The sequence below is a fragment of the Sminthopsis crassicaudata genome, chromosome 4, assembly GCF_048593235.1.
Source record: "Sminthopsis crassicaudata isolate SCR6 chromosome 4, ASM4859323v1, whole genome shotgun sequence".
Lineage (NCBI taxonomy): Eukaryota > Metazoa > Chordata > Mammalia > Dasyuromorphia > Dasyuridae > Sminthopsis > Sminthopsis crassicaudata.
Window position 1 is genome coordinate 147,851,970 of NC_133620.1, and position 27,192 is coordinate 147,879,161.

Genomic DNA, 27,192 nt, shown 5'->3' on the forward strand with positions numbered 1-27,192 from the left:
GTATCCATAGGACCTGTCATCTTATCTAGCACATGTTGTTGTTATTGTTTAACTTCTCAGTTGTGTCTAATTCTGATACCATGGAACGTATTGTTCATGGGGTTTTCTTAGCAAAGAAACTGGAGTGGCTTGCAATTTTCTTCTATGGTAGTTTAAGGCAAACAGAGGTTAAATGATTTCACCAACATTATATAGCTATTAAGTGCCTGAGACTGGATTTGAATTCAGATCTTCTTGACTGCAAGCCCAATGACCTATTTGCCTTTGGCACATATGAGGCACTTAAAAATGCTTGTTAAATTGAATGGAATATACAGGGAGTCAAAAGACAGGTTTTTTTCTTCCTCTAAAATTTTCTTTAATTATATTATATTGGCTGAAAGGTTAACTGCCTACACTGACAGGTTGCTATGTGAAGCAGTCGATGTAGTACTAAGACATGGATTCAAATCATGTCTCAAATACTGGGCAAGTCATTTAATTTCTCTTTCCCATGGCAGAAACTAGGCATGGACCCACATTTAACACCACATACTAAGATAAGATCAAAATGGGTCCAAGATTTAGACATAAAGAATGAAATCATAAATAAATTAGAGGAACATAGGATAGTTTACCTCTCAGACTTGTGGAGGAGGAAGGAATTTGTGTCCAAAGGAGAACTAGAGACCATTATTGATCACAAAATAGAAAATTTTGATTACACCAAATTAAAAAGTTTTTGCACAAACAAAACTAATGCAAACAAGATTAGAAGGGAAGTAACAAATTGGGAAAACATTTTTACAGGTAAAGGTTGTGATAAAGGCCTCATCTCCAAAATATACAGAGAATTGACTTTAATTTATAAGAAATCAAGCCATTCTCCAATTGATAAATGGTCAAAGGATATGAATAGACAATTTTCAGATGATGAAATTAAAACTATTTCCACTCATATGAAAGAGTGTTCCAAATCACTATTGATCAGAGAAATTCAAATTAAGACAATTCTGAGATATCATTACACACCTGTCAGATTGGCTAAGATGACAGGAACAAATAATGATGAATGTTGGAAGGGCTGTGGGAAAACTGGGATACTGATGCATTGTTGGTGGAGTTGTGAAAGAATCCAACCATTCTGGAGAGCAATCTGGAATTATGCCCAAAAAGTTATCAAAATGTGCATACCCTTTGACCCAGCAGTGCTACTACTGGGCTTATATCCCAAAGAAATCCTAAAGAAGGGAAAGGGACCTGTATGTGCCAAAATGTTGGTGGCAGCCCTTTTTGTAATGGCTAGAAGCTGGAAGATGAATGGATGTCCATCAATTGGAGAATGGTTGGGTAAATTATGGTATATGAATGTTATGGAATATTATTGTTTTGTAAGAAATGACCAACAGGAGGAATACAAAGAAGCTTGGATAGACTTACATGAATTGATGCTGAGTGAAACGAGCAAAACTAGATCATTATACACTTCAGCAATGATACTGTATGAGGATATATTCTGATGGAAGTGGATATCTTCAACATAGAGAAGAGCTAATCCAATTCTAATTGATCAATGATGGACAGAATCAGCTACATCCAGAAAAGGAACACTGGGAAATGAGTGTAAACTGTGAGCATTTTTTTGTTTGTTTGTTTGTTTGTTTTTCTTCCCAGGTTATTTTTACCTTCCTGAATACAATTCTTCTTCCTTTGCAACAACAACAACAACAAAATTCGGTTCTGCACATATATATTGTACTTAGGATATACTATAAGATATTTAATATGTATGGGAATAACTGCCATCTAGGGGAGGGGGTGGAGGGAAGGAGGGGAAAAATTTAGAACAGAAGGAAGTACAAGGGATAATGTTGTAAAAAAAAATTACCTATGCATATGTATTGTCAAAAAAATGTTATAATTATAAAAATTAATAAAAAAATAATAATTTCTCTTTCCCTCAGTTTCCTCATCTACAAAAGAGAGGTGGGTAATAGTACCCACTTATCAGAGTTGTAGTGATAAAGTCCAAACTCCAGAAGGGGACATGTCTTACGGTTTAACAAATACCAAAAAATCTTTTTTTATTCATAAGCTAAAGTCTTCAAGCTGTAAGTAATATGAATTGGATGGAAATAAAGACAGACTCATCATTCTCCATAAGATTTCAGATTCTCCCTCATTTTGTCTCTTCTCTAGTATAATTCCACTTTCTTTAACCTTTCTTTATACCTTTTAAATACCTTTATTTTCATATTTTTATATTTTCTTATTTTCTTTTAACTATTTCAAAGTTCCAGAAAAGAAGGGTGAGATATTGAAAAAAAAAAAAAAGACTGACCTTTGAGTTAGAAAAAGTAGATTCAAATCCTGGCTCTGTTACTGGCAACCTTTGATCTTGGACAAGTTAGTAATCTTGCTACTCTATAGTTAACTTATGGCTAAGATGGGTTGGTCCAGGCCATGTATTATACTAATGAAATCACAAGATTAGCTTAAAAAAAGGCCAGCCAGGAGTACATCTGGACAATTTGACAAGGTTAAGGAAAGAAGCACCTATTTAAGATGTGAATCATCTCTCTTTATGGAAGGTAGGAGATAATCATTAATATCAAAATGAAGTCATTGAGGATAACTCCATGAAGGGAATTTAGGAACACCATCTGTTTGTTGCTGTTCATCCAATGTACTCAGAGAAGAACAATGATATCACAATGTTAGGATCAAGGTACAGTGTATCCAACTGTGGCTGATCAGTCCATCTATGTATGACTCATGAGGAAGAGTGACTAAATCTCATCATTCAGTGATGATTTGATTGGTTTAGAGTCATAAGTGATCTTAGCTGAACCCTTTATACTCGGTCTTCAAAAGGGAGCAGAGCCAGAAAAGTTGACTGGAACTATAAGAGCTGAGAGCCAAATGAATCCCTGAAGTCAGTGGGAAAGGATTTTGGATGAGGGCATTCAGAGAAGCCTTTTCATCCACAAAGTCTTTCTCCCAGGGAATCACTAATGGCAGCTATGATTAGGAAATGGCAATGCCTTTTACCCACACAACCCCAGGAAAGATGAAAGCCACATGACCTAATTGACGATGGCACCTAGGTAAAGGTGCCATAGTATCCTGGAGAGAGAACCGTATAGTCCCATGTAGGGGAAATTTTTGCAAAGGGCTATCTAAAAATGTTGGACCAAGATTCATTAATTATGATGATAATAATAATAATAAATGTTTATATAGTATTTTAGAGTTTGTAAAGTGCTTTTTAATTATGTAATTTCATAATATTATTAGCAATAATAATATTATTATTCATTCTATTAATAATAGCACTTCTCTCCATAGTAGGAAGAAACTGATGCTGAGGGTGGCTAATTGATTTGCTCAAAGCCATGCTAGTATGTCTGAGGTGGGATCTGAAGAGAAATTGTATCATTTTGACCAATACTACACCTGTTGAAGGGGGAAGAAGAACAAGAATACAGCTGCAAGGTTATAAGACACTGAACCCAAATGCAAGGAGGCAAGTCTGGGTCTTGCTCTAATCCTCCAGAGGGAGAGAACCATATGGACCCAGAAATGATGATAGTGGAGTACTGAGATTTCCTAGTTATTTAAAAACAAATCACCAGCTCCTCTATAATTTAATAATTTTAGAGAGCTGTCTGAGGCACAGAAATGCTGAGTAATTTGTTCATGGACAGTATGAGCAGGACACAAACTTAGGTCTGTCTGACTGCAAAGTGAACCCTCTATCCATTACAACAAGGCCATGTTGTAAGTCAGTGAATATTTTTAGTATGCATAAAAATGAACTGTGGAGGAGGAGGGAGAAGGCTACGAATAATAAGATTTAATAGGACATGTACTAGACTATCCTAAAGTGACCAGTTTAGAAGTTAGCCTTAGAAGGGTCATTTAGCACTACGCCAATACTCTCTCTCAAGTCCCTTGATATCCTTAACTAATTAAGTAGTGATATTTTCTTTGTCAGAGAATAGGACAAATTGACAAGAGGGTGTAGAAATTTTCTCACCACTTCTTAATTAGCTACATTGATTTCCAAATTATTCAATCTGGGTTTAGGGTCCTTAACAATCAAATTGAGACTCCCATGCAAATACTCTTTATTTAAATGGTTGTGACATTTGAGATTAAACCCAATAAAGGTTTCCATAGAAACTAAATGCAATATAAAAACTTTGTAAAACATCAGAGGTGACCCAATTAAGGAAGGCAAAAATAAATGACAGAAGTTTTAACTATTAAAAGTAGGAAAAAGTTAATACTACTTCCTTACACCTATTATTTTTTTAAAAATGATAATAGCTTTTTTATTTTTGAAAATACATGCAAAGATAGTTTTCAGCATTCACCCCTGCAAAACATTGTGTTCCAAAATTTTCCTTCTCCCTCCCTATTTCCCCTCCCCCTAAACAACAAGTAATCCAATATAGGTTAAACGTGTGCAATTCTTTTAAACATAATTTCACTTTCATTATGCTGCACAAGAAAAATCAGATGAAAAGGGGAGGAAATGAGAAAAAAAATAAGCAAGCAAAAAATCACCACAACAAAAAAAGGTGAAAATACTATATTGTGATCTGCACTCAGTCCCCATAATCCTTTCTCTGGGTGCAAATGACTCTCTCCATCACAAGTCTATTAGAATTGTCCCGAATCACCTCATTGTTGAAAAGATTCATATTGGTCAGAATTGATTTTCACATAATCTTATTGCTGGATATAATGTTCTCTTGGTTCTACTGACTTCAGCATCAATTCATTCAAGTCTCTCCAGCCTCTCTGAAATCATCCTCCTGATTGTTTTTTATAGAACGATGATATTGCACAACATTTATATACCATAACTTAATTCATCCATTCCCCAACTGATGGGTATCCACTCAGTGTCCAGTTCCTTGGCATTACAAAAAGGGCTACTACAAACATTTTTGCATATGTGGGTTCTTTTCCCTTTTTAATGATTTCTTTGGGATATAAACTCAGGAGAGATATTGCTGGATCAAAGGGTATGCTCAATTTGATAGTCCTTTGGGTCATAACTCAAAATTGCTTTTCAGAATAGTTGAATCAGTTTATAATTCCACCATCAATGTATTAGAGTCCCAGTTTTCCCATATCTCTTTCAAAATTTATCATTATCTTTTTCCTGTCATTTCAGCTGATCTGAGAAGTGCCTCACACCTATTCTTACAAATGTTTATATAGAAAACTCTATAGTAGTTTGTGATATTCTTCACATAAATGATAATGATATCTAAAATAATAAATCCTGAGACAGTTTTTTTAATAGCCTCTTTTGTGGGTAAAACATTTTTTTCTTTTAAAAAATTTATTTAATATTTTATTTTCCACCAATTACATGCAAAAACTATTTTCAACATTCATTTTTAAAACTAAAACAATTGTTGAGAATAAAATATTCTCAAAATAAGATTACTTTTTTTGTTGTTGTTGAATCTTTTTCAGTATTGTCCAACTTTGTGTGACCTCATTTGGGGTTTTCTTGGCAAAGATACTTGCCCCTTTCTTCTTTAGCTTATTTGACAGATAAGAAACTGAGGCAGACTAGGTTAAGTGATTTTCTTAGAGTCACACAGCTAGTCAGTGTTTGAATCCGGATTTGAATTTAGGAAGATGAATCTTTCTGCCTCCAAGCCAAACAGACTGTGTCACTTAGTTGCCCTACTTGTTTAACAAGTTAACACATATGGGTCTTTGACCTAAGGCACCAAAATTTCAAGTATAGGAATAGAAACAGATTAAAAACAACTGAACTTAGTTAACATATAAATATTAACTTCAAATAGGAAGCCATCTGTTGGTGATTTTGCTTCTTTCCTCTTCCTCTGCCCCACTTGTTATCTTGTCCCTACCTATTAATGTTAGCAACTAAGAATTTGTTGGTAAATATTTAACAAGCAGATCTCTGAAAAAAAAAGTACCCACAATATATTTTTTAAAATGTAACTTTCAGTATCAACATTTTCTCTTCATTTTCTTAAGTGCTTCCCATTATACACTCTCCAGTGGTCCTCAAACTTCTTAAATAGGGGCCAGTTCACTGTCCCTCAGACTGTTGGAGGGTTGTACTATAGTAAAAACAAAAACTCACACTCTGTCTCCGCCCTTCAGCCCATTTGCCATAACTGGACCGGCCACATAAATATCCTCAATCAGCTGAATTTGGCCTGCTGGATGTAGTTTGAGAACCCCTGCTCTATACAATCAAAAAACAGGAAATTATGTCCTGATTTGTAGCATTTGTCAATTTCTGAGATATAAATGTTCATCCTAAAACAATTTAACAATTAACTTTCCTAACCAGTATAATCTGGGTTTATTCTACTTTATTCTATTCTCCAAGGTGTAGCTTCATAGCATCCTATTCTTAAAATGCTCATTTGAATGAGCAGGCTGATTTCAGAAAAGCTTGAAAAGACCTACATTAATTGATGCTCAAGGAAGTGAGCAGATCCAAGAAAACATTGCACATAGTAACAACAAGATTATATGATGATCAGTTGTGATGATCTTGGTTCTTCCCAACCATATGTTGATACAAGGCAATTCCAATAGACTTGGAATACAAAATGCCATCCACATCCAGAGAGTGAACTAAGGAGACTGAAAGTAGATTGAAGCATAGTATTTTCACCTTTTGTTGTTTTTTGTTTTATTTGTTTGTTTTTTCTTGAGTTTTTTTCCCTTTTGGTATGATTTTTCTTGCACAACATGATAAGTATGGAAATATGTTTAAGAGAATTGCATGTATTTAACCTCTATCAGAATGCTAGGGGAAAAGAGGAAAGGAGAAAAATATGAAATACAAAGTCTTTCAAAAATGGATGTTGAAAGCTATCTTTACATATATTTGGATAAAATAAAAATATTATTGAAAAATTTTTAAAAAGTAAAATGCTAATTTTGTGGATATGTTTCATCTTGGGTGCCCTAATGAATTTTGCATTGTTTTCCCCAGGCATGAAAAACTGCTCATTACTCTTCTACTATCTACATATATAGCTATAAAAATAGATAGATAGATAGATAAGATGGATAAGATGGATAGATATGCATATATATCTCTATATATGACATAGAATTGTAGAGTACTGCTTGCTACAAGGCAGGAAAATAGCAAATATAGGCTTAAGTGCCTTGCTTCAGACATAGTGAGATGAGATGTCAGCACAGGTGCATATATAAACATTAGCTAATCCTTTGTAGCATGAATTATGACAAAAATTCAAACTTCCTTCTATTTCCACTAGCCTATTGTCAACCAGTCAATAAGTAAACATTTATCAAGCACCTATTACATTCCAAGTACTGTGCTAAGCACTAGTAAAGAAATAAACTCAAACTATGATCCTTACAAGTTGAAGTGTCACAGAAACTCATATTCTTCAGAGTCAAAAAATCCTGGTTTTGAATCCTGTCTGCTTAAAAATTTTAGTAGCTTTAGATTAGGGTTTATCTGTTTGGTCCAAGAGGGAAGAACAAGTATCAGAGGGTGGAAGTTGGGAGTAAGGAGTGGCAGGAAGATCAGAATTCTGCCTTACAAAATAGATTAGTATGAATGGCCTAAACTTGTTAAATTTAGTCTTAGAGGCAGAAATCAGGGTCAATGAGTAGAAGTTGCACACAAACAACTTAATGTCAATAAAACACTTTGTCATAATTAGAGCTGTCCAGAAATAAAACTGCTGGGAATTGATGATTTTTCTCCTCAATGGAAATTGTCAGGCAGAGAGTATGACCACTTCTTTTATATGGTATAGTATATATTCCTTTTTGGGGGAGGTCAGCAATTGGAGTTAAACGATTTGTCAAACACTAGTAAGTGTTTGAGGTCATATTTGAACTCAGGTCGTCCTGACTCCAGGGCCAGTGCTCTTACAGTAGAATTATCTTTTTTAGATATGGATTGGACTAGATGGCTGCCAAAGTCCCTTTCAAATCTAAGATTCTGTAACTCTAGTTATATGACTACAAGCAAATTTCTTAATTTTCTGAACTTATCTTTCATCGTGAGGAAAATAGTGATAATAATTCCTATGATCTCTATCTCTCAAGATTGCTTTAAATGAGATAACACATATAAAGTGCTGTGTAAAATTTAAGGCACTACATAAGCACTAGTTATTATTATTGTTCTTAGCTAGTTTCATATTTAACCTTGTTACTTTGAAATAGCATGATAAATAGAAATTCACAGTATTTAAACAATACAATCTATCAATCCTTGATCATGAGGCTTCTAATTGTTCATCTATTTTATTCTTGTTTTTCTAAGTTGGCAGGCATTTTTGGTACTACTACTACTAATAAATAGCATTTGTGTAGAGCTTTAAGCTTTGCAAAGCACTTCACAAAGATTATCTCATTTTATCTTTTACCATAGCCTTGGAAATGGGGTGTTATTAGGATCTCAGCTATATAGATAAGGAAACTGAATTAGTCAGAGTTCAGGTATGTTGCCTAGAATCTGGGCCTATTAAGCCCCAGAACTTTATTTACTATACCATTCTGCTGCCTCATCATTTTTCCTAGAGACAAGTATTGAGAGTTGCTTCCAAGAGTCTTTCATAGAAAAAAAAAAAAAAAACAACAGGATTTTCAGTGGACACATGATAAAAACTCTAATACCACTCAATGAATTGTAACAAACAAGCATATGCTGAAGAAACATAAGAAAAGTAGGGAAGCAAAACACTGGCTAATGATGATTATAAGAATAACTGAAGTTTATAAAGCAACAGGATGGTAAGCAAATCTTTTTATCTCATCTGATGTCTACAACAGCTCCATTAAGTAGGTAGAGCAATTATGATTCCAATTTTACAAATGTGAAAACCAAGGCACAGACAATTTAAATCATCTGTCCATATTCACACTATCAGTCACTGAGAAATTGAACTAAGAACTTCAGATTCTAAATGCAGTGGGTTTTCCCAATGCCCCACAACTTATTGGTTTATCAAATTAATCAATAAATGATTAGTGTCCCAGAACATGTGCTGACCTACAATAACAAAGAGAATTCTCTCTCTCTCTCTCTCTCTCTCTCTCTCTCTCTCTCTCTCTCTCTCTCTCTCTCTCTCTCTCTCTCTCTCTCTCTCTCTCTCTCTCTCTCTCTCTCTCTCTCTCTCTCTCTCTCTCTCTCTCTCTCTCACACACACACACACACACACACACACACACACACACACACACACACACACTTTACACAGCATTGTGCCACTGTCTATGAAGTTTTCAAGGTAAGTCTAAGATCCAGTCTCTGCCTCCAAAACAGTTATAATCTAGTTGGGGAAACAAAGTTTAAATAAGTGAAATAATTAAAGTAAATGCTCATATGCGAAGGATAATAGCAGGATAGTAGAGTGGAAATAACATTGTATAGGAGTAGTCCAAAGACATGTCTTTTAGACTAAACTAACTGTGTAATCTTGAGCAAGTCCCTAACGTCTATGGAACTCATGGAATATCCACATGGAGCATTTATCCAAAGGACTATATGCTGCAAATACAAAAAGTTCCTTATAATTCCAATTAGATTATAAAGCCCTTAAAGACATGAAGTATCTTTTCTATTTCTTCTGTGTCCCTACCCCTTTCCCTCATGAGGCTTCATAGTGCTCAACACACAACAAATGTATAGTCTATAATAATTGATTGATTAAAAGCCCAAAAGGAGGAGATCTGGAAAATGTAATAGAAGATGAGTCCATACTAGTGAAAATGTCCCTCATATTCTTTTTGGTTATACATTATAATTCCTATAGTATTGCATTAAAACTCCAAAAGTAAGAAAGCAAGAGAGAAAGAGAGAAGGAAAGAAAAAAGAAAAAAGGAAGGAAGGAAGAGAAAGAAGGGAGGAAGGAAGAGAAGAAAAAAGAAAGAAAAGGTTTGTCAAACTTTATTGTGAACAGAAAGAAAAGTAAAGCATGTTAGGTAATTAGTCACATTTACACCTCTTGTAACATCATTAATCTTTTCCTATTTATTAGCTGCCTATAACCTGTTCCAGTGTCCTTTATTCTTTAAAAAAAAAAAAAAATCCTTCATTTGGTCTTGCCATTTCTCTGAGCTATTGTTCATTATTTCTCCTTCTGCTCATTACAAAGCTCCTAGAAGGAGGGATTTATATAAAAAATACAAAGTATGAACTTGCTGCCTTCACTTCCTCATAATATACTCACTTCTGAACTGTTGGAAATCGACTCTCTTGATCCCATCAGTAAATCCCATCATCAGGTTATTCTTTCCACGTTTACTCTTTCCTATTTCATCAACTTAACTGCTACTCTAATAACTTTTTTTTCAATCTTTGTATACCTTAGTCTTTCTCTACTTTGAACACAAACAGATAAACAGATCCCTGCCTCTTCCTGAATACTCTTTGCTTCCTTGGTTTCTGCATAATATTTCTTCCAAATTGTCCCTTCAGTGATCTGATGACTCTTTCTTAGTCTTCTTTGATGGCTCATCATGAATTTTTTTATTCCCCAAATTTCTACCAAAGTTCCGTTTTGGATTCTCTGCTCTTTCTTATAAATGTTCTTTCTTGATAATCTTTTCTATTCTCATGAGTTTGGTCATCATTTAAGTGAAGATGACTCTCAAATTTATATATTCAATACTATTCTCTACCCTAAACTATAGACACACATTTTCATCTACCTATTAGACATCTCTACATAGAGAAATAGCTAATACTCAGAATGTACAAAATTAAACTCTTCATCTTCTCCCACAAACTCATACTTCTTCCAAATTTCCCAATTTCTATTGATGTCACCATTGTCCCCAAGGTCACATTTGTTGATAATCCTGAAATTATCCTAGATTTCTCATCTCCTTTATACTTGGCTAAGTAATAGTCAAGTTCTAGCAATTATATTTTCCTATTCATTCCATCCATCATATACAATCATATGTTCATCCCTCTATTTCAGACCATCCTTTCTTTCTTTGTCTTTTGTAATAGTTTCCCATTTGGCTCCCTGATTCCAGTTTCTTTCTTCTAATCTATCTTGTACAGAGATGTCAAATTAGGCTTTATAAAACACCAAGTTTTTGTGTTTACTTATGTATTTGTTTATTAGTATAAGACTCTATATTCAGAAATCTTCAATGACTCACTCTTTTTGAAAAATAAAATGCATACCCCTTAGGCTGGAATTTAGAGCCTTCTACAATCTCTTCTCACTTACCTTTCTACCTTTATTTTATATAATTCCCTATTATTTACTCTATATTCCAGCCTGATTTAACTATTTGCTCTTTCACAGGGTTTACATTCCATATGCCTAGATGCCCTTGCATCTCCATCCCCCTTTCCCCTAGAGATCCCTCTTTCATCTTCTTTTCCTCCCAGAATCCTTGTCTTTCAAGCTTTAGCTCAGATGACTGCTCATCCATGAAGTCTCCCTTATCTCTATAGTGCATAGTGCTTCATTCTTCCTCACATTGTTTTGCATTGAAAAAACCTGCATACATATTGTATGCCCTCATGAAATAGAAACAACTTCAGGTCACAAATTATTTCATTTTTGTCTCTCAGGCCCCAGAAACTAGCACAGTACCTTGCCAACAGGAGATGGTTTATGTCTGTCTTCCATTGCTATTTGATTTATACTGTTATTTTTTTGTTACCCTGAGTAGATCATGAGCTACCTGAGACTGAAAATCATTGATTATACTTATTTGTATCCACTACCTACTTTGATAAAAATTTAACAAGTCAATGAGTAAATCTGTGACTTTGTAACATTAGTGCTCAATCAAACCTTTAAAAAAAAAAAAAAAAGGCTGTCATCTCAGTTTACAGTGTTAATATGACACAGGCTAGACTCCTTCAAAATAGAAAAGTATTTATGACATTGCTGAGTCAGAAAGACCTGAGTTCAAATCCAGCCTTTAGTATTTAAAATCTATGTGAAAATGGACATGCCATTTAACTCTGCCTTAGTTCTTCATCTGTAAAATAAGGAAATGTTGAACCATTTTAATATCTTTGCCAAGAAAACCCCAATGGGGTTATGAAGTCATTCTTCACTGTAAATCGCTGAACATCAAAAATAATATAATGAAGGAAAAATTGCATGCCTAAATAATGTAGAAAAATGTAGGGAATATCAAAATGCTTATGTCATAATGATCAAATATGTGATTTTAATAAAGTGAAAAGTCTGACATTGTCACTACTGGGCTCTACCCTAAGAATTTCTCTCATATCTCAGATTAAACTTGATCAGAATCGTTCTCCTAATTACTCATAGAATTCCCTGCCCTCCTTCCCTGGAGTTGTGGGATGTTAGAGACTGGGAGTGATTGCAGAAGACCTAAGTAATAGCCACTGCATTTACATGTCAATTCAATATGAGAAGCACTTACTAAGTTCCTAAACATCTATGCAAATCACTGTATTAAACACAGGGAACCCAAAGCCCCAGCTCACCAAAAAACAAACAAACAAACAAACAAAAAAAACCTTCCCATGATATCAAAGAGTTACTATATGAGACTATTCAGCATGCACCCAGCTAATTATATGATCATCTGAAGTGGGAAAGAATATAATCAACTGTAGGGGTGAGGAAAGTCATCTCACAGGGAGGTGAGCATTAAAAGAAACTAAAAAGTCTACTAGGTAAGGCAAGGTTCATTTACAGCTTGTGCAAAAGTATAGAATAAGAAGATGGAATGCTAAGATAGGAGAATAGCAAGCTGGCCATCTTCATGGTAATGAAAACTATGGGAAGAAGAATGATGTGTGATGTGACTGGAATCACTGTGAATGGCCAAGGAATAGGTATATTAATCCTAGAGATAAGGAGACCCTGATTTACCTTGAATAATGACATTGTCAAACATGTATTTTAGGAAGATTATTTTGCCAACTTTGTTTTAGAAGATGAATCAGAAATTAGGAATCTAGACAGGAGAGTGTCGTGATAGTCTGGGAAAGAAGTGAGAAGGGTATAAACTAGGATGATGATTATGTGAATAAAGAGAAAGCAAAGGGAAAGAATGCCAATTGAGATATCTAAGAACCTGACCAAGTTCTGTTGCTTCCACTTTCTACCAGTGCAAACCTAGGCAAATCATTTGACATAATGAGTAAGAGTGCTAGAAATAGGAAGACCTGAATTCAAATGCTTTCTTAGATACTTACAAGCAATATGCCTCTTAATCTCTTAGCTTCTGTTTCCTCATCTATAAAATAGGGATAATTTTGCATTTACTCATAGGGTTATTGTGAGGCTCACAAGAGATAGTATTCATGTTATGAGATCCCATAATAATAAGATTGAACTAAATGTCTTCTCAGGTTCTTTCTGTTTATAGATGTATAAAACTATGTGCATGAGGTAATTGTGGAGTTAGAATTGACACAGCATTGACAGCATATTGAAAATTCATAAATTTTCAAATTGATTTTTTCTCATCTATCCTCCCAATGCTAGTAATGGTAATTCATTATTACATTCGCTTTATCTGCCTTTCTCTTTACCTCTTCTACCTCCACTCTTACAATAAAGGTTGTTCAGAAGAGTGGGGATAGAAGAGGCAGAATATAATATTAGTCTACTATGGTCAAACTTTCCATTAATAAATATGATTTAAATTTCTTTCTGAGAATGACATACCTGTGCAGATCCTTTTAAAGTTGGGGTTTTCCAGAAGGTGTCCTGGAAGTCTGCACTGGAATCGATGCTGCCAGAACTCAGGGAACCATGGATTTCGAGTATTGGTGTCCAGCCTCAATTTTAGAAAGTAGTCATCAAAAGACCTGACCTCAGGTGATTGGAGCTTTATGGTGATACCTCCATTAGCTTCAACTTCATAACCTTCAATGACTTCATCTCTGTCTGCCCAGCCATCACTGAAAAGGAAATATAAAAAGTAAATAAACAAGCCATACATGGTAGAGCATTAGGTATGAAAGGGAACACTCAACAATTAAACCCAGTGAATGCAAGATGATAGACAAAAGAGCTGATCCATTTATACCATTAGTAGACATAAAAGTCTAATTACCTGCCTTTTGTCTGTGTAGCTGAAATTGTTGTTCCATCTCTTCACTTAGACATCTGTGTGTTGTTGATTCCTTCCCCTCCCCCCCAATACCATGTGGATGAGTTTTCATTGAGCCACTCACATACTTTGTTGCCTGGTTTCCCTTGTGATGAATAGTCAGCACAAAGACAAAATGAAATGGAATATAGTAATTACCAGAGTTGGAAATAGTGCTTGGCAGAGACAAAACTGGGAACTCCTAAACTGAAAAAAGTAACAATATAGCCAATAAAATCTGTAAAAATGAAGCAAATATTAATTGAGTGCTTATTATGTGAGAGATATACTATGTGTTGCAGTTGGAAACAAAGCAGTTCCTGACCTCCAATACATACTATTGGGAGACACAATTGATGGATAAGCAAATACATAATACATACAAATAAACAAGGTAATTTCAAGAGAAAAAAAAAAAAAACTGAAGAGATCAGGAAAAGTTCTGAGTAAGAGGTGATCCATAAACTGTGCTTTGAAAGCAGCTAGAATTCTCAGAGGCAGAAGTGAAGAGGGAGCAACTTTCAGTCATGAGGCACCATCTGTTCAAAACTATAGAGGAAGGAGATGGACAGTCATAGATTAGTTTTACTAGATCTGAGAATGCATATAGAAATCAGCTAAATAAGATTGGGAGCCAAATTTCTGGAAGTACCACTGAAGGTTTCTTGTGTTTTGTTTTTGTTTTGTTTTTTGCTTGCTTTTGTTTTGTTTTGTTTTAGTATTGAGGTGACAAGGTCATATCTGTATTTAAAAATAACATATTTGTCAGTGATATGGGAGATGGATTGGAAGGGGAAGAAAATACAGCCTGGGAGACCAATGAAAAGGTCACTGAATAATGAAGTCAAAAGATAATGAAAGTAGAGGCTATATGATTGCAGAGAAAAGGACAGTAGGGAGGGAGGAAGGACCAGCATATGCCTTTACTTTAATGGTTCTGGATAGTCAAGGGCTGGGGTAGGATCAAAGTGAGAGAAAATGGAAAAACAAATGTAGTTTTTTTGTCCTCTGGGAGGCCTTTTTGCAGCATTGGACACTGCTGACTACTCCTTCACTCTACTTTCTGGGTTATCTTGTCACTGCTCTCTTGGTCTTCCTCTCACTTTTCTAACTGCCATCTCTCAGCCTTCTTGGCTGACTCATCATATCATCCCCTTAAATTGTAGCTTTCCTCAATAATTATTCCAGATCATCTCTCTTTATAGTCTCTCACATAATGATTCTCTCAGGTCCCATGAATCTAATTATCTTTTCTACACTGAGTGGAAGAAGGGAAATAAGCATTTATATAGCATCCAATATGTGTTCTTTGCAAACATTATCTCATTTGATCCTGAGAGGTAAGTACTATTATTATTCCTGTTTTATAGTTAAGGAAATGGAAACAGATAGAAGTTAATTGAATGCTAGTAAATGTATGAGATTGGATTTGAATTCAGGTCTTCTTGACTGCAGGCCCAATTCTCTATCTACTCTGCTATCTAGCTGTCTAGATGACTTCTACATCTGCATATCTGATTCTAATCTCTCTGAGTCCTGTGTCATCAATAGGCTATTGCCCATATCATATTGTTTTGTAATGATCAAATAAAACTCAATCTCTTTTCATAAAATCCTATTTTTTCCTCAACTTCTTATTGTTGTCAAAGTCACTTACCACCATCCTTTCTGGGCACTCAATTTTACAATCTCAGAGTCTCTTGATTTCTCACTCTTCCTTATTCCATATATTCAAATCATTCACAAGATCACATGATTTGTTCAGGTCCTTATCATCTCTTACAATAGCCTCCTAATTGATCTCCCTGTCCCAGTCTTTTCTCTCTCTAATACATCTTCTACTTGCCTTTCAAAGTGATATAACTAAGTCATAACTCTGATTATAAAACTTCCTTGATTAATAGATTGTAGTGATACCTAATTAAATATAATCTCTGTTTGGAATTCAACACTATTCTTAATTCAGTTCCAACTTACTTTTTTAGTTTTATTCTGTATTATATTATCTATGTCCAGGACCCCAAACTGCCTGCCTACCATATAGTAAGTAGATAGATTTTGATTAACTGAAAGAAGCAAATAACAGAGTCCTCTCTCCCTTCAAAACTATGCAGTGTTTTGAAATGTATAGAATTCTCGCTGTTTGCTTGGCTGAGGTCATTGTGCAAGCAGTCAGAAAATTGTGAATTATACATAATATTTCATGCATGCCTTTAACCTATTACATATCCAATAAGTATTTGTTGAATGGATAGATGGATGAATAAATGCATGTTATTATCTCTGTCAATAACCACAGAAATAGTTCCAGGTTTGGATAACTATTGAAATTGGGAAAGAAATTTCAGCCAAGAAGACACTGAAAGCTCATGTATGATGGGGCAGAAAATTGACTCACCTCTGCCAATGCTATCCAATATTTTTGCTCCTGGGAATCCAGAAAAAGGGAACAAATGCCTTTTACAAAAGGGGCTTCTTTCCTACATTCTTAAGCCAATTCAAAATTTCAACATCAGAAGAAAACAAGTTCCTCTGTCCCTGAGAATAAGGTGGCTAAAGTAAGGGAGAAATATGTTTATTTACTGCAGGATAAAGACCACTTCAATATTTTATTTTATTAGGTTGAGAATTCAGTGACTCCTTTGAATTTAATTTTAATTAAACTTCCTGGGCAAGTTTTTTGAATAGTCATATTTTGGAACTTTTTGTGTCATCTGTGATTGAAGAATCTGTAGCTTCCTTTAAATGTTCACATGAACCAGACCAAACTTTGCTTTGAATTGACTTATTAAGTCCATTAATTTGGCATCTCTGAGAGATCTATCCCATACTTTCTAGCCTCTCTCTTCTTCCCACTGAGTAGGGCACTAAGTCAAATCCATATATGTTATCATGAGTAATGAATGGGCTATCTTTTATATGAAATCAGTGAAATGAATATGTTTTCCAATTTGGGGATGTCTGATTGAATGAATGCCATTAGTCTGGACAGGATCTCAGCTGGTCCAAGCCACTATTTGTAGGATTATGAGTATTGTAGCTAGAGACTTGGCATCATATAATTTAAATGCATTGTATTATAGATGAAGAAACTCATGAACATGAAATTTGCCCACAGTAACTTAAATTAAAAAGAAACTTTATAGTTTGCAATTCTTCTTCAGGGAACTGCTTGTTCATTTCTATTGAGGAATGACTCTTGGAATATCTACTTGTAATCTTATGCTTCCTTTTCTCACCCACTCTACCACCTTGAAAAAAAGGAAATGTAAATAATGATCATAGTAATCTTGTTTTGTGCATTAAAACAATGAATTTTTTCTAAATAGAAGCTAAATTTGCTAAATAGAAGCAAAATTAAGAAGAAAGATGAAAACTCCTGTTTTCTGTTTCCAATTCAACATTCCATCCATTACACTATAATGCCTTTCTTTTAAAAAAATTTTTAAATGATAATTTTTTATTGTGATAGACTAATTTAATTGTGTATATATAATTTTTGACATTAATTCACTTAGAACATCTGAATCTCCTCCTTATTATAAAAAACTTTTATTATTATTATAACTTTTTATTTACAAGATACATGCACAGATAATTTTTCACCATTGACCTTTGCAATTCTGTTCCAACTTTTCCCCTTCTTTGCCCCACCCTCTCCCCCAGATGGCAGGTAGACCAACACATGTTAAATATGTTAAAGTATATATTAAATACAACATATGTATACATATCCATACAGTTATCTTGTTGTACAAGAAAAATCAGACTTAGAAATAAAGTAAAATTAACCTGAGAAGGCAATAAAAAATGCAAGCAGATAAAAATAGAGGGATTGGAAATGCTATGTTGTGGTTTACACTTATTTCCCAGAGTTTTCGCTGGGTGTAGCTGGTTCTCTTCATTATTGAACAAATGGAACTAATTTGGTTCATCTCATTGTTGAAGAGAGCCACTTCCATCAGAATTGATCATCGTATAGTATTGTTGTTGAAGTATATAAAGATCTCCTGGTCCTGCTCATTTCACTCAGAATCAGTTCATGTAAATCTCTCTAGGCCTTTCTGAAATTATCATCCTGCTGGTCATTTCTTACAGAACAATAATATTCCATAACATTCATATACCACAATTTATTCAACCATTCTCCAATTGATGGGCATCCATTCAATTTCTGATTTCTAGCCACTACAAAAAGGGTTGCCACAAACATTTTGGCACATACAGATCCCTTTCCCTTCTTTAATATCTCTTTGGGATATAAGCCCAGTAGAAACACTGCTGGATCAAATGGTATACATATTTTGATAACTTTTTGAGCATTGTTCCAAATTGCTCTCCAGAATGGCTGGATATATTCACAATTCCATCAACAATATATCCATATCCCCTCCAACATTCATCATTATCTTTTCCTGTCATCCTAGCCAATCTGACAGGTGTGTAACAGTGATACTCAGAGTTGTCTTATTTATATTTCTCTGATTAATAAGGACTTGGAGCATCTTTTCATATGGCTAGAAATAGTTTCAATTTCTTTATCTCAAAATTTTCTGTTCATATCCTTTGCCCATTTATCAATTGGAGAATGGCTTGATTTCTTATAAATTGGAGTCAATTCTATATATTTTGGAAATGAGGCCTTTATCAGAAACTTTGACTTTAAAAATGTTTTCCCAGTTTATTGCTTTCCTTCTAATCTTGTCTGCACTATAATGCCTTTCTTAAGTCAGAAGAAATATTCATAACACAATTCTGATTGTCATTTGAAAGATTTCTAGGGATAGTGTAAATTTTTAACTAGAGTGTGGTGATTGAGGTTTGTAGTATTCACTTAAATTTTGAAAGTAACAGGTGCATAGAAGCTTAGCACCTATTTGGCAAGAATAATTATCTTAAAAAGGAAGCTATCACATGGTTTTTGTATTAGCTCATCTTTCCTGATATCCACATTTGTCACCGTAGCATTAGTTGAAGTTACATTTCAAGATATTTCCCTATGTTATGTAATATTTGTCCAAGATACAAAATGTGCTATTATATCTATGGTCCAGGATAATTAAGCATAAACTTATATTTGAAGCTGGAGAGGATTGTAAGTGTTTAGTTAGCATTATCTTCACATTTCTAAGTTGAAGAAACTCCAATATAACATGATTAAGGTACTTGTCTAAGGTCATCCAGTTTAAAAAATACCATATTTGAGCCTATTTCATCTGCCTCCAAATCCATTCTTTTTCATTGTAGCAGGTTGCTGATTAAAAGTAAGTCTCTTTATTCCACTTACTAAGTCCCTGACTTTCATTTTAAAAAAGGAACATGTTCTCATTTATTTAAGCCTTCAGGAAGTGTCACTTTAGAGTAAACATTTAAAAGTCAAAACAACTCATTAGATAATACAATTATTTTCCAGGTCAATTTTAAGCTTCAAGTTCTTTTCTACTCCTCTGCCTCCCCCACATCAGGCCTTAATACCTTATGGAATTAATTTTGCTTCTATTTACCAAAGGGGAAAAAGTCATTATTTTTAATACATAAAATGAGATTCTTATTTACATTTCCTTTTGCATCTCACGAGTTAGAACATTTTTCCCAAAGTTGGGGAGTGGGTGAGAAAAGGAAGTATAAGATTACAAATAGGTATCCTGAGAGTCATTCCTCAATGGAAATGAACAAACAGTTCCCTGAAGAAGAATTGCAAACTATTAACTGTATAAAAGTTTTCTCGAAATTGTTAAAGAAATGTAAAAGCAAATCTCATGTTTTATCTCATACCCAGAAAATTGATAATGACACAGATAGGAAATGTCATTACCAGAGATGCTTCTTGGAGTCAAACATATAATTAGTCCAACTATTCTGGGAAGTAATTTGGAATTATGCTAAAAAGTTGCCACAATCTGTATCATTAGTCCCAGAGATTTTTTTGCTAGACATACCCTAAGGGGGTCAAAGACAGAAAGATCTCTCATACACCAAAATATTAATGGCAACATTACTTATTATAATTATATAGTAATTATATTGCTTTGCTAGACTGTTAGCTCTATGAGGCCAAGGATTGTCTTAACCTAAACTTTAAATGTTACATCTCCAGTATGTGTATAATAAATGTGTGTAGATACAAAATCATCTATTTTAATAGTTACAAAGTAATTAATGTAGTCTAGTTGCAGGAATCTACAGCCTCCCTTATCTAGTCATATAGCTGCTAAATGTCTCCAGTGATAAAGATATGATGATAATGTGATTTGCCCAGACTTGAGGAAGTAAATTAATTATGTCTGATTTCAAGAACCTGAAAAGAAATTCCTACTCAGTTTTCTGACAATCATCTTAAAATCAGTAGAAACCATGAAAATAGTCTTCATCATTATGAGCTGGGCTAATCTTTCTTGAAAACAATTTGTAATTACATCTCTAAATTGTACATAGCTTTCATACACACAAAGAGATCAGTGAAAGAAAAAAAGGACCCATATGTATAAAGGCATTTTTGTGGGTAGCAAAAATTTCAAAAGGAAAAATAAGCTGAGTCCATCACATCAGCAGACCAGTGAGTTAAAGGCATAGAGTTCAGAGAGAGCTTTAGGAATATGAGCTTGAGTAGTACAGTTCAGATGCAATATAGAGTACATAATGGAAAATAATATTAGATAATAAGGGAGAAACAATTTAGAGGCGGATAAACTGTATTAGAATTAAAGAGTTTATGTTTTATCAGGTACATAATGTTAGAAGAACTAAAGCTGATTTTTGAGTAATAAAAATAAGTGCAGCTAGTGGTCTCTGGCTACCAACTGAATTGATGGAAATAGCTTCTAATACTTTTTCTCTTTTCATTTAAACATCAAGCTAAGCTCTTTTGCCAACTAAACTATTCATATTGCTCCCATTTCCCAATCCCTCTTTCTAGTCTGTGTTCTTAGAGACAGGTAGGTGACACAGGAGATAGAATGCTGGAGTCAGGAAGATTTGAATTCGAATTTTCCCTCAGGAAACTTATTATCTGTATGACCCTGGGCAAGCCACTTAACCTCATTTACCTCAGTTTCCTTGTCTATAAAATGATCTGGCAAAGGAAATGGCAAACCAGTCCAGTCTCTTTGCCAAGAAAATCCCATATGGATTCATGCAGAGTCAGACATGACAACAATAACTGAAAAATAACAAATATATTTATGTATGTGTGTAATATATATGTAAATATACATACTCTCTCTCTCTCTCTCTCTCTCTCTCTATCGATAGATAGAGAGAGAGAGAGAGAGAGAGAGAGAGAGAGAGAGAGAGAGAGAGCAGATTACTTTTTGAGGGGCTGAGTTGTTGAGCTGCCCTTAGTATCAGTGTTCAAAGCTGTCACAAGATGGCAGCACATTGCCCACCTACTGGTCACTTCTGCTGCACAATCTGTTCCTGGAATGTGCTTTCCATTTCCCATCTGAGGACGAGAAATAAAGCTATATGTTGTGTAAAAACAGGAAGAATCTTTAAAAGACAACTACATTTTGCAAGCGTTTTTTCACAAATATGAGAAATCTCATTCCACTGTCTCCCTATAATACTTTCCCCAAAGCATTTTTTACAGCAAGCCCCACTCCCATCTCCTGCCTGGTCTCTTCCAACCACCTTGTGCTCCCACAAAGTCTTGATGTGCCCATTATGAAACCTTAGCACCTTCTAAGTCTCCTTTGTCAAAAACAATCAAAAAAGCTCTCCTTTCTGGCTGTACTACAGAGACTTGAATAAAAGCTCATAATAATGGAAAATGCACATTATCTTTGCCTTAAGCAAGAAGATTATCTAAGTTCACTATTTGCCCTAGGGCCTAACATAGTGCTCTATATACAGTAGACATACTGTTATTGAATCATAGGCTCTTACAGTTAGAAAAGATTTTATCTAGTTCAGTCTTCCTTTTCACTCATAAATGTACAAAGTCCCTGATATAGTCATTTAGCATCTATTTGAAAGTTTCTAGTTACAGAGCCAATGGTTTTGGCAGCCTAGACAATGCATATCCTATCCGTACTTAATAAAGTAAATTAATGCTTGAAAACCATTGAAAACCATAATAACCATTGAGGTTAAAAACCTCAAGAAGTACTATTCAGTCTTCTTGCAATTCCCTTAGAATAAATTTGTAAGATACATGTATATAAATATGATTTAAGTAAGGTTTGTTTAAATGTAGCTCATGAAAGACATTGATAGATATTTTTGGAATCTTGCCTATTCTTTTGTAAGGAAAATTATGAGACATGAATAGGATTAGAATTATATCTATCTGCACTTCTAAACATTGCTGGTCTCTCTGAGACACAACTTTGGGTCAAAATTAAAAGCTGCTTCTCTGGTCTTCAACTCTTACTTTACACTTACTTCTTTGACATCTATACATCAATGCCAATTATGCCCAAGACCATCAGAAATAGTAATTAGTTAGCAAGCTCATTTATCCAATCAAATAAAAAAAAAACAAAGAAAATCTGGACAAGTTATAGATTAGAATATACATTTTTTAAAAAGTAGAGCAAATAACTGTCCTACTTGAGAAAGATAGCTCAAGCCAAAAGTGGTCCTGATCTCACTCAAAGAGAAATTCCCTGAAATATCAAGGAATGAAAACTGGAAATCAGAGGTAGGGTCGAAAATTAACCTCTCTTACTATGAAGCTTCCAAGAGCTTTCTTTCTCTATTTATTCACTTTTCTTTTGTTAGTCCCAAAGAAAATCTAGCAATGTGTATTTCCTGTTTGAGGAAAAGAAATGATTCTATGCTTTAAAGCTTTTGCTCTATCCCTTATAAAGCATGTAACTTTGCTAATAGCATTTTCTCCATTAATCCACATTCATCCCTAAACAGCAAGTTGCAAAATGTCCAGGTTCCAAATTGAAACCATGAAAATGGTCTTTATCCTTCTTTTAGCCTAAGAGTACTTTAGTTCTTCAGACAATTCTCAGATAAAGAAATTGAAACTATTTCTAGCCATATGAAAAGATGCTCCAAGTCATTATTAATCAGAGAAATGCAAATTAAGACAACTCTGAGATACCACTACACACCTGTCAGATTAACTAGAATGACAGGGAAATGTAATGCAGAATGTTGGAGGGGATATAGGAAAACAGGGACACTGATACATTGTTGGTGGAATTGTGAATCCAGCCATTCTGGAGAGCAATTTGAAACAATGCTCAAAAAGTTATCAAAATACCCTTTGATCCGGCAGTGTTTCTACTGGGCTTATATCCCAAAGAGATATTAAAGAAGGGAAAGAGACCTGTATGTGCCAAAATGTTTGTGGCAGCCCTTTTTGTAGTGGCTAGAAATCAGAAATTGAATGGATGCCCATCAATTGGAGAATGGTTGAATAAATTGTGGTATATGAATATTATGGAATATTATTGTTCTGTAAGAAATGACCAGCAAGATCAATACAGAGAGGAGAGACTTACATGAACTGATGTCGAGTGAAATGAGCAGGACCAGGAGATCATTATATACTTCAACAACAATACTATATGATGATCAATTCTGATGGAAGTGACTCTCTTCAACAATGAGATGAACCAAAATTAGTTCCATTTGTTCACTAATGAAGAGAACCAGTTACACCCAGTGAAAGAATTCTGGGAAATGAGTGTGAATCACAACATAGCATTTCCAAACCCTCTATTTTTGTCTGCTTGCATTTTTTATTTCTTTCACAGGCAAATTGTACATTATTTCAAAGTCTGATTCTTTTTGTACAGCAAAATAATTGTTTGGACATGTATACATATATTGTATTTTATTTATACTTTAACATATTTAACATGTATTGGTCAACCTGCCATCTGGGGGAGGGAGTGGGAGGAAGGAGGAGAAAAATTGGAACAAAAGATTTGGCAATTGTCAATGCTGTAAAATTACCCATGCCTATATCTGGTAAGTAAAAATATAATTTAATTTTTAAAAAACGAGTACTTTAGTTCTTGAGAACCAGTTACACAAATTTGTATAAATTTATGACAAGTAAAGTAACATGGAAATAAGATGAACCAGAGTGTGTGTGTATAACACACATACATAAATGCACATATGACTTAAGCATTATAAATGAAAGAACAAAAAAATGAAACTAGACACTGGATTATTATATCAACTAAACTAAGCACTGAAGAAGAGGTGAGGAAATGTCTCTTCTCTCCCCTCTTTGTAAAGATAGTGATCTATGGGTAGAGACTATTGCATTTTATTCTTCAACTTAGTTGATGTATTGGCTCCAGGGATTTTGCCCCTTCCCCTTTTTTTAGAGCTAGTTCTGGGGGGTTGGAAATTTTCAGTGCTTCTATGATATGGAAAGTATGTTCTCCTAGTCTGTACTCTGGTCCTTATCCAGAAATGACTTTGCCTTAGGAACAATACTATCCCACAGGGTCCCTGACTTATAGGACCAGAGGTCACATTGCTCCTGAGGGTTTCTATTCTCTCTTGAATGAAAGTGCTACTTTATAACCTTGAACTTTGACCAGAAGTCAATATGGGCAATGGGGTTGTCAGATGGTTTCTGGTCCTACATTCAGTGCTAGCAAAAGGGTCCTCTACAATCTGTCCTCAAAGATAAACTGTTGTTGTTGCTTCATATTGTCCCATCACTGGTGTTTCATCCACATGGGCTCTGGGCCAACCTTCTCCCCCCTATCATAGATCTCTTTTTGTGACCTCCTATACTGTCTAGGGCTAAAAGAATTCTTACTCTGACATCTTGTTGGCTCTTCCATTCCACTATTCAATGTGAAGCATTATTTTAAAATTGTTTGGAGGGGAATGTTAATAGAGCTCCACTGAGAACTTTCTGTGCTCCACCATCTTGGCCCTATCCCTGAAAGTGCCTTCCCCTGTCCTCCATGATCTTTTGATCAGCAGTATGTTTGACACCTCTCTTCTGGACAAACTAGACTATTTGCTCTTTCCTATATTCCTATATTTCCACTTTTCACTTCTGGGTCTTTGTATATAGGCAGCCTTCTATTATCTGAATATTTTCTTTCCTTATCTTTACTTCTTGTCATCTCAAATTCCCTTCAACACAGCTCGACACTCCCTACAATAAATCTTTCCTGATTCTCCTACTCATTTATAAATGCTCCCTTTGAAAATATTTTGAATTTACCTTTCTTAATAAATGAGGTCTCTCTTCAATGGAACAAAAGCTCTTTGAAGACAAGCATTATTTGATGTCTATCTTCATATCCTCATCTCCTGGCACATAGTAGGCACTTAATATTGCTTGTTTAATTGAACATTATTGTTTAAGTTTTTACATGGGATATAAGGACTGGCTAGTTTTTTCTGAAATTTACTGTTCTGTAATTTCTACATTTTGGATCATAATATTTTTCCCCCCTCAAGGCTTAGAAATTGCAGTGCATTTAAGTGTTAAGGTGATTCAGAAAGTGTGAACCACTCATAAGGCTGGCCAAAACAATTCCCCAGCCTAATGAATATTGTTAACTCAAGACTGTAAATTCATAGTACAAAACTGTGACTTTTTAAATTTGAGAACGACTGCAAGATTATGTCACCCTACTGAGAATCTGCTACTGCCTACTGACACATTTTAATTCTATGAGCTTCCTCATACTTAAAAAATAAATTTGGAGATAAAGATTTATAGTGACTGAACAGTGGAATACCAGAGAACATTTAATGCAGCCTAATAAAAAGCAGCATCTATATTTTATATAGCATCATTGACAAGTGGTGATCCTGCTCCTGCTGGAATCCATCTCACAAAGCAGTCCATTCTGTAGCTAGCAGGACACTTCTTTTTATATCAAGAAATCTTCCTCCTGACAACTTCTACCCTCTGGCCCCAATTATGACTTTTGAAGTTATTAAGAACACATGGCCTGATAACCTTAGAGTGACTGAATCACAAAATCCCAGACTGATAAGGAATCCTAGAGACCATTTAAGGTCAACCTATAGCACAATGAGACTTTATTCTAAAACATAATGGATGTCTTCATTTAGCTTTACTTAAAGACTTTTACTAAAAAAGAACCTAGTACCTCAATAGCTCTAATTGTTATAGAAAAGTGCTCTTATATCAAGATTTAGTGGGCTATTCTGCATCTTCTATCCATCAAGTTGAGTTCTGTTCTCTGGAACTTGTAGAGCTGAAAGATTAATCCCTTTCCAATAGGAAAGTACTCAAAACCTTCTCAAAACCTTCTGACAAGAACTCCTACTTTCTCTTCTCTAGGATAAATATTTGCAATGCCTTCAACAGACCTTAATAACAGACCTTAATATCCTTTACTAACCTATCTACCTCATCTGCATACTCTCTGATTTGTGAATATCTTTCTTTAGATGTAGTGATTGGACCAGGAAGGAGAGTGGAAGTGTCACTCCTGTAGTCCTGAACACTATCTAGGCTTAACATAGAGTGTTGTATGATACTTGGGGTTTTGTTTATTTTGGGTTTTTTTTTGACAGCTCTATCATACTTCTATTGAGTTTGATAAAACATTGAAACTTTTTTTCAGATGAACTATTCTCTACCTTCATCTTCCCATCTTATATGAAGTTGCTTTTTCAAACTCCAATATAAGTATTTATATTTATCCCTACAACAATTCAATTTATTATATTTTACCTAATAATGTAGCCTATAAAAATCTTTTTAGATCATAGCTTTTATACAACATCCTAGATCATTTTCCTTCTTATCTTAGATGTATTAATTTTGTTTGTGCAAAAGCTTTCTAATTTTATGTAATCAAAATTATCCATTTTATTTTTTGTAATTGTCTCTATTCTTTCTTTGGTTATAGATTCATCCCATATTCATAGCTGCAAAATGTTTACTTCTCTTCCAATACATTTTTCATGGCATGAGCTTCAATATTGAGGTCACAAATTCACTTTAAACTTATTGTAGATGAATGTATAAAATGTTGGATGGTCTTAGTCTAATTTCTGCTTTATTGTTTTCAAGCATTCCCAGTAATCCTTATCAAATAGAGAGTTCTTTCCTGGGTAATTTATGTTTTCATGTTTATTGAACTCTGAAAATGAGTTCCATTATTTCTGATTCTGTCTTGT

The 27,192-nt window shown here is 34.5% G+C and overlaps 1 protein-coding gene across 4 annotated transcripts in view; it reads right to left on the reverse strand.

The window, feature by feature from the left end:
- Positions 1-27,192, reverse strand: part of GRM1 (glutamate metabotropic receptor 1) — a 438,388-nt gene that overhangs the window by 119,654 nt on the left and 291,542 nt on the right. For all 4 annotated transcript variants that reach the window (XM_074309606.1, XM_074309607.1, XM_074309609.1 and 1 more), the window contains exon 4: positions 13,668-13,903. In XM_074309606.1, the coding sequence (XP_074165707.1) occupies positions 13,668-13,903 (236 nt within the window). The remainder of the gene's footprint in view (positions 1-13,667; positions 13,904-27,192) is intronic.